General features: G+C 41.5%; 1 protein-coding gene across 2 annotated transcripts in view; it reads left to right on the plus strand.

Moving 5' to 3' along the window:
• The window catches only part of CARD11 (caspase recruitment domain family member 11), a 47,571-nt gene extending 45,720 nt beyond the window's left edge, over window positions 1-1,851 (plus strand). For both annotated transcript variants that reach the window (XM_009690066.2, XM_068908465.1), the window contains exon 24: window positions 314-1,851. In XM_009690066.2, the coding sequence (XP_009688361.2) occupies window positions 314-518 (205 nt within the window). In that variant the 3' untranslated portion in view covers window positions 519-1,851. The remainder of the gene's footprint in view (window positions 1-313) is intronic.
• Window positions 1,852-9,165: the final 7,314 nt, after the last annotated feature.

A 9,165-nucleotide genomic window follows, 5' to 3' on the forward strand; every position in this document is an offset into this window, starting at 1 on the left:
GCATTGTGGGAGGGTGAGACTGAAGAATATGTGGCTTTCCCTACTCTCACCACTGCCACAGCATTTCCTACGGTAATGCAGCTGGAACGGGAAAGGTCGTAAACACTTATGTTCTCCCTATGTATGTGTTATCCTCTTAGATTGTATCCCCATAGCAGATACTGAGGGGCAGGGGAAAGGACAGAGCTGGAATGTTGTATTCTCCACTGCTTTTACTACTTGTACATGATCAGTAGAAAATAAATTCTTGATGGGACTATGAGATTCATTTAAAATTTAAGCCATTTGTTTTTGGTCTGATCATTTGATACAGGAAACTATTGCCAAAGCCAGAAACTGAAGATGAGTTTTTGCGTATGTGCCGTCTGAAGGAGAAAGAACTGGAAGCACTGCCATGTCTTTATGCCTCTGTAGAGGCAGAGGCATGGAGCAGCATTGAAGATCTTATCCGAACGATAAAAGACAAGATTGGAGAAGAGCAGCGTAAAACCATCTGGGTAGATGAAGATCAGCTATAAAAAACAATAAATAAAATGGAGCTTTATGGTTACATAAGGACATACCGAAGTGGAGATGGGGCTTTCAGGATTCTCTGATTCAGTGCCCAGCGCTCCTGTTTCACCCTCACTGGCTGGGGACTCTTCCTGCTGGCAGAATGCATGTGTGGAATGGAACTGGAGCTGTGTTTAATAGTGAATGTCTCAGATGTTAGGAAGGTAGGCTGTGGATCGGAGCACTGCCACCACCGTTACTTCTGACCCACCACCATCTCTTCAGGGACAGCAGCTGTCTAACATGTGAGAAGGACAAAGAGCTCGAGTGGGAGCTTGGGGTAACTTATTATGTTGAAAGATGGACTGCATGTGCCTCATTTAACACTTCTGATGAGACCAGATAAGTGGAATCTAGGAGAAACACAGCATAAGGGTTGGGCTCAAGGATATGGAAAGTGAGATGTGCTCCATACCCAGCCCAGAAGTGAAATTCTGAACATATTCAATTAAGGAAGCTGAAGGCTGTTTGGTAGCAATAGAAACACTACCTTAGCAGCCCTGTAATCCTAATTTTACAAAGCCACTTAATCAGAAGGGTAGAAAATAACTATTATTCCTGGCATTAGTTAAAATGACAGTTTTCCCTTCATTTCTAAACCTCAGTTTTATTTAACAGTTTTGCAGGTTTTCTTTGTAGTCCTGGCACTTACAGCAAAGTAGACTCCAAAGTCCCAGTGGCACATCAGATCTTTCCAAGTCTGCCAGTGTTTCATTTAGTTTGTCTCTGCCTCTGTATTGTATTCATTTATGCATCTCTCAATTTTTAACAATTTTTACTCGGGGAAAATACCATGATGCCCTCTCTAGACAACAGGTTTCTTGGTTTCTCCGTTTCTCCACTGAAATCTATATTCCTCCACAACATCATCACCTGCCAACATGCCTGCTCTCAACAGGAGGAATGGTTCTGAGAAGAGGAAAAGCAGAATTTCATAAGCCGGTAATAGCTATGAGCCACTCAGTCCTTGACCTCTCTGCCATGACTGACAGCAAGGAGACCAGCGAGCATCACATTGTGCTGTGGCCAAGTAGGGTAACATTTTCAAAAGTGTGTACGTGACTTAGACCACATCCCATTTTCAAAAGTACTTCAGTCCCCAGAGAGTTTAAGTTTCATTATTAAGAAAGTTAATACTGAGTGGAAGTTGGACTCCCAAATCTCTTAGGGCTTTAAAAAATTTGTCTCTATACAGCCAGACTGGTTCAGTAAAAATGATTGGATAATAATCATGTGCACAACTGCTGATCTGAAATGCAATAAAATCTGACCTACAGATGAAAAGCTGTACATACACCATTATCCTTAAGTCCTTCATTCTCTGCTACGTCCCTACCTTTTAAGACAAGTTTTATAACAAGTTAGTCTTTGCTTCTGTGTTCATCCTAAATTGTCCATCTTGGTGCTTCAGGCCAGCATGCAGCAGCTGGTAGTAAAAAGACAGAATCCAAGCAAAACATCTGGACTGATTGCCCTCACTAGACTAGATGCTGCATTGTCCTTGAAATGAGCTTCTGATGTTGTGGGTGTCTCTCAGGTGGATTGGGTCAATTCATGTTGGCTTGTTTGCCAGTGCTTTTTTGCTCTTATCTTACTTTCATGCACATCATTTTTTAACTAATAGTACCTTCTAGAAATCATTTATGTCACTTTAAATCTAAACTTCCTGCTGCTGTGTTTCTCAGGTTATTAATGTTTGAAAGACTGTTCGTAGCCAGCATTCTCAAAGAGTGGCTGTTTACCTGCCCCGTGCCATCTGCTTGGACTTTGCAAGCAGGGAGATACTACTATTTTGCAATCTCTTTACAAATACAAGCTGCATACGCAATTTGCAACTCCCTCCAGGGCAAAGAATAACAACCAATTGCGGTATATATAAAAGCATTGGATGTGTTTTCTGAGATCCTCGACAAAAAATAAGTATCAGTTAGAAAAGTAAAGTCTTCCAAGAGCATTTTCCAGACATGCCTAATGTCCTGATAATGTAGCCCTGGGTCACAGCTGCTTGTGGTTTGTTGGTGCCCATCCTTTGATAGTTTTGAGCCTACAGCTGAGCAGTGGAGGTGGCTGTGAGAACACTCCTCAGCTGCTTCAGCAAAAAAGTCAGCCAGGTCAGCTTCCCATCTCTTCAGGATGGGACCGGTTTCTCACTTGTATGATGTTCATTTCCACTGGCTGTGCCGCAGGGATCAATAACAACTGGTAGAGCAGCTAGAACAGACAGCTAATGGGGAAGAAGGGGATGCAGTATCTCAAACTGCTACAGCTGTATCAGCAGTGATCTTCTCTCACCACAGCTTTAGTTTTGAGTCCTCTTTACACAGAGAGCAGCTGTGGATGCGATTCATCTTACTTAGCTTTAGACATGGGAAAGGTAGATACCAAAGCCTTTAAGGAGGTTCCTTCTGCAATCATACACCTCCAAAGGGCTATTCATCTAACTTACTGTGGATGGCTGTCTAAGAATGAGAGGAATTGCCCTCTGGAACCATCTATTTCTTTCCTTTGGCTATAGGAAGAAGCAAAAAAATTAGCTTGGCCTTTCGCATTTAGCTTCTAGGTCTGTAATGTAGGGCAGCTAAACTCACCTTATGGGAAAGGTGGGACTAGAGATTGAAACAGAGAATAATGACAGATCTAATTATTTCTGTGAAACACAAGAGGAGTGAATACATGGAATGGATTAGTCTTCCTAGTATCTGAGTGAACCTTCTGTAAATTCCCAGCTTTGCAGATACTATAAGGCGTTGTGGTTGTCAGTTCATTTAATGCAAAGCAACCAGATTCTGTTAAGTGAAGTTCACTGACAGAGCTGTGTGCTGTAGCCTGCATAACCCTCATTCCTCTTTCACTCAGTGGAGAAGGACTGAAAACTGTATTCTCCCTTGATTCCTGGATATGAACTCAAAGAGCAGATCTGTAAGTAGAGCACATTCTCAGAAGTGCATCAGAGCAAAAGGCGCCATTATCATTTCCACCAGCTAAAGAAATGCTTCTTCTGATCTAGAGCCAAATGTCATCCATCAAAACTGAAATAAATTAACCTCTGCATCTTTTGAAATATATTCAAAACTAAAGGCTTGAAAAGAGGACGTGAATTTACCTAACTGTCAGAGTGTTGGAATCAGTGTGTGAATTCCAAGTCCTGAAGAGGAAGGTTTTCAGAGCAAACTTGGAACTTAGGCTGTAGATCATTTCAGTATTTTTGATTTTGCTGATTCTTACTTGTGAGGTATTGCTTTAAGCTACCAACCGCTTTCCTCCTCCCATATAAATGTAATACACCCCTTGATTCCTCGTCACGTACACAAATACCCACCTAGGCAAAGACATCTTATTGATCAACCTTCAGTAGTGATCATGTTGTTAAGAAACTGGAAACAAGGACAAGAAGCGGAAATGGAAACTGGAAATGATTCCATTTGTTGTAAGCAGTATCACAACTAAGTCCAAAGCAGACTCTCCATCTGAACTCATCTAAGTGTAACGGTGTGACAGGCTTTCCGTCGAGTTGTTCTTTGGGTCTTTTTGTATTGTTATACAGCACTTGGTACAAGGTTTGTGATCAATGACTGGACTTATGGGTGCCACTAGAATTCAGACAAATTATCAAACTCGATCTAATAGAGAAAAAAAAATCAAGCTGCGAACCCAGGTTTGGGCTGGAATCCATGTTCAGATGTCAGAGTTTAGATCAAGCCCTCTGACAGAGACATGTCTGGATACCAGTTGGATATGCCTGGCTGAGGTAATGTTTACAGCAATCCCTTCTGAAAGCAAATCAGTCAAGGTTTTATGTGAAGTCTAGGTATATTTCTCAACTTTATTTATATTTTCAGTGAAACAAGAAGTTATCAGAAAGTCAGGGCAATTTCCCTACTATTTGGTATGCTACTTCTTCTGTAAAAAGGTGTACAGAATAGAATAATCACAGGCTTTCTTTCCTTAAGGGATCAAATTGTTGGAAAATTTTCAGATGTGGATTATTCTTTGGAAAATGTTATTGAAAAAATGGCCATTAGAAAATGCAATTGGAAAATTTTTCAATGGAATATTCTTCTGTTAGAAAATGTTTTCATCCAAATCAATTGTCTATCAAAATATATTCATTTTGATAATATTGCATTGGAACATTTTAAAAGTATTTCTGTAATACTGAAATAGTCTTTTTCAGTATTTCACAGCATTTTTTTACTTAGCAACAATTCTTTGTTTTGATTTTTTTTATTTCTATAGTTGAAATATTTTTAAAAGTCTTCATTAAAACATTTGATTTGATTGAAACACTTTTTGAAGGAAATTTTTTATTTGATGCTTATATATTTCAAAATAATAGAAGTAATTGCTTATAGGTATCAGATGTGGTATAGTTTCTATGATCATGAGAAAAAACAAACTAAATTTGGGTTTACATTCTGTTTCTCTCTACTGCTAAAATGATGTTGTAAGCTGACATCATACCATTAAGTCAGGTAAGATATCATGCAGATAAGTCAGTATCATGCAGTTCAGCACATCTGGGAACTGTTGCAGGTGAAAATTTCATGCAAACTTTATTACACAGAATTTGATATTCTTTTGAACTAGAATTCTGGCTGGAGGCTAAGCTGTCAATCGGCCTGTCTGCAGCACCGACAGCTCTGGTAGCACAATTTGCAAGGGAGTAGGAACACACGCAGAGCAGACTTTTGTCCACGAACTCTAAATGCAGATAGTTGACAAAGCTGGAAGAATGCCTATAAACCCGTTAGAGGTGTCTGCATTCTTTTATGCCGAGCTGTATTCATGGCCTAAGGCTGGAGGACTCTATAGCAAGGATGGAGTCAGGCAGGCAGTATTCAGGTAGGCTGAATTCGGTTCTGATGGATCCAGCATTGTGTGTAACCCTGGAGCTGTCATGTGGGTTAGAATACACCGACTGCATGGTCACATAAGGCTGAGACTTTTAAACGTTATTCTGCTGTCTTCTCGAAAATGGAAAAGCAAGATACAGCTAAGGATTTGAGACTCCTGGGAGAACAACATTCTAGGATTTTGCGTCTATTTGAATAGAGTGCTCCAAATCGTTCAGCATGAATCAATTATAGTGTGAAGCTTATCATATGTGTTCCCTCTTGGTGCAGTTACTATCTTCCTTGCTCTTGTGCAGTTCTGAGAAGTGCCAAAAACACTTGCAAGTGACTGCTGATCCTGGTGTTTCTGTCCTGTACATCTGTGCATGACACAGTGTACGCACAGATGTATCACAGCTTCTGTTTTAGCATAGCACTATTTTGTGCTGTACACCATTGAAAGGTACACAGGATTTCAGCCAAGAGGTATGTGACTGTTTTCTTACAATTTACTTTTTCCCTCCATTTCTCCTGCCTGGCCTAGTTGCTAGAGTTCTTATTTGCTCTCCACTCTATGTAATGAATGCACAGATTCAGGGTTGGCAGCACACTTGGGTTGCCCTCAGATCCTTCATCAGAGCACTACTCTATGCAGTGGTCTAGTGTGTCAAAAGACTAAGGGAAGTGTGTAAATTGAAACTATAATTCCAGAAAACATCTTTGCTTTTATTGGGCTTACCTGCAGGAGAAAAAGGAGGATCTCTTTTGGATCAAGGCAATGTGCAATGGCCTTTTGACTTTGGAGACCTAATCCCAGTGTGATTTTTGGTGCAAACATGATGACTATGGTTCTTCTGCTCTGACAGCAGTGGTAGTACAGTCACTGGCTGACACGCTCCTCCTGGCATAGCAGGAGTTACACGGACGCCGCTATGTGAGAGACCTGCCCACACAGTGGCTGCTTGAACCATCATGTCTGACGCTCTCCTGAACAGAAAACCTTACTCAGCCATACAGTGCTGAAAGACTATGACAGGAAATTTCCTTCCGAATCTTTCAGGGACCACAGCATTCTGCAGTGCTCCTAGAAATTGTGCTTGATCTTTCCATAAAACTATCTCTAACCCTCAGGGATGATCCTGGACCCACACTGAAGAAAGAATTTGTGCCATTCTCAAGGACTTTGCCCTGCATCTTTCTAGCATAAATTCTGATCTCTGCCTCTGAGCCTGCAAGGGAGAACAGGAGACCTCCCATGCCTATAATTTTCATCTATAGGACTAATACTTCTCTACGAGGAGAGCGTTACTAACATCTTTGTACAGATGGGGAAACTGGACAGAGAGTAGATGTGGCTTGTCTGTGCAGGTCAGTGACATGGCCTGGCTCCCATCGATGTAAACTGCTCTAGGCTCAAGACTCTGAATGAGAGTATAAAGCAGTTCTGGCAGCTGTATCAAGGATTTGAGCGGTGGCTGCCTTCAGTGGTGAGATTTCTAGTTTGATTTGAGAACTCTACCAGTAAGCCAAGTTCAGAACAACAGGAAGCTCATCCACCCTCCCTCCCCCGCCTCCTTTTTTCTGTTCCTCTGCTGCAGAAACTTTCTGATGTTCAGATCACAGGCTCTCCGGGGTTAAATGCACCATTAGTCACTGGAAAAAAAGGAAAAAAAAGACCCTATAGAAGCAGATGGTGGGTGATAGAGAAACTGAGAGTAAATATCTACACCAGCATGGCTGCTTCATCATATATTAGCATCAAAAGCTGTTTGACAATTTAGCGGCAAACAGCAATATTGATTTTCTTCCAAACCACAGACACAGAAGGACAAAGATGGAGAGATGATTCTTTCATCAGATCCCCATCATGCCTGGGCAATAACAAGACAGAACTGCCAGGCAGTGGAGTACCTGCAACACCCAGTCCAGGCGCTGTGTTAACAGCAGCCAGCAGGTTAGAAGTTATTAAAGGACACACAAGCTATTTCAGCTCCAAGCTGGCTCCAGGCTTCTCAGTAGTGTGTGCAGAATGGAGTCTAAACAGTAATAGCTACCACTCCGCATATCCTTCCCTTAGCCGCAGCAGCCATCGTGACTTTTCAGGGCACTGTCAAAGTAGCCATTGTGCCACCCTGGCTATCTGGAAGAATTCCACCTTAGAGCTAAGATGTGACTATTTTTTTTCTTTATTTTCTATCCCATTAACTTCTCTGTCACAAGCTGGTAGAAAGCCTTACTGCGGCCAGCAATCAGAGATCTTGGAACCATTTCTTGAGGACAAGTCTTTGTTATATCCAGTCCTTTGGAGAACAGCTCTCTTTTTCTGATTTAAAGTCTCTACAGCTATTGCTTTTACAGAAGTACATCAATTATGCACATTTCTCCTTGTCTCTCAGTCTGAAATGTCAGTGAATCTGATAATTTTTACTCACAGAGGAGGCAGGGAACTAACAGGGATCTCTGAAATAGCCTGCAGTGACTGCATCTATCAAGGCATTAGCAAAACAGCAAGGAAACAGAAACAGGCACTGAAGCTCGGACAAGTTTAATCCCATCGCTCCCAAACCGGTATTCAGAGACTAAGTCCTGACAGAGTGCTTAAGAAGGGGCTGGAGCACATCAGGATAGCGCTCAGGGAGGGCCACAGCACACAAGGCGATGTCCTCCCCTGGCCACGGTGGCATTCAGAATGTTCAGGAAAGAACAAAACATGGTGGGAAATGAAGAACAACTCATGATTAGAGGAAGCTGAGAGATTTATTCCTGGCCTAAATGGACACAATTCCATTAAGTTTCAGTTTGTCAAAGTAAGTACCAGAAGAAACTTAGCTGGCTTTCTACTCTGACCTAGTTGGAGTCCTTTATAGCAACGTTGCTGTATTGTTAAAATACTGTTTTAAGAGCCACTTTTTGGTTGTTGCCTTCACTTTTTCACCCCAGAGGAAGCCAGTGGGGTACGCTTCTATTAAATGAATGTGAAAAATTGATGCCTGGTTCTAAGTGCACATTTATAACATCAAAACCAGTGGCCTACAACAGTATCTCTCCCAAAGAGCTCTGCCCTCCAAGCGCTGCCTTCCCTGCTGTAGTAATGGTCTTTCCCTTACCAGCTGCCTGAAAAAGTCAAGCAGCCTTCCAGAGACAACTACTCATGCTGGCAAGATTTACCTTTGTCACTGTAGCCTGTCTGCAGCATTTATTTCTCCATATCCTGGTGCTGAGCTGATTTGCTCATTATCAGATTGCTGTTTATTAATCAAAGCAGTAACAATGGGACAGAGAAGCTGGAATACAGCACAGACAGTGCTTCATTTGTTCCAATTGATTTTCCTATCACATTTTATTACTACTATTTACTTTATGTGCCTCGGGAAGATTGAACTGCACTGTGCAGTGGGGGTGTGTATTTGAATTTCTCTTCTTCTTAGCTCTTGCTATTTCTATTACGATAGTCAGAACGGTTGGTTCTTCCACCAGCTAAGTCATGCCCTTCTCTGATAGGAGATAGTGTATGGAGATTTTCTGATAATTAGACCCTACCAGTGTGTGAAGTCCTATATGTGGAGTCCTAGGGAAATCCGTGAGAACATGGATACTGAGCACTTCTGAAAATTAGTTCTCCAAGTTGACATGTCTTAAAAGCTCTAAGCACTGATCAGAACAATTACTATAGCTAATGCAGATAGAAGGTACAATGAAAGGGTACACAGAATATTCAACCCACAAGCCTAGGCAGTTTCAGGATGAGGTTTTGTTTTTCAGTAAAAATAATGGAGATGAT

Source organism: Struthio camelus, chromosome 15 (assembly GCF_040807025.1).
Source record: "Struthio camelus isolate bStrCam1 chromosome 15, bStrCam1.hap1, whole genome shotgun sequence".
Taxonomy (NCBI): Eukaryota; Metazoa; Chordata; class Aves; order Struthioniformes; family Struthionidae; genus Struthio; species Struthio camelus.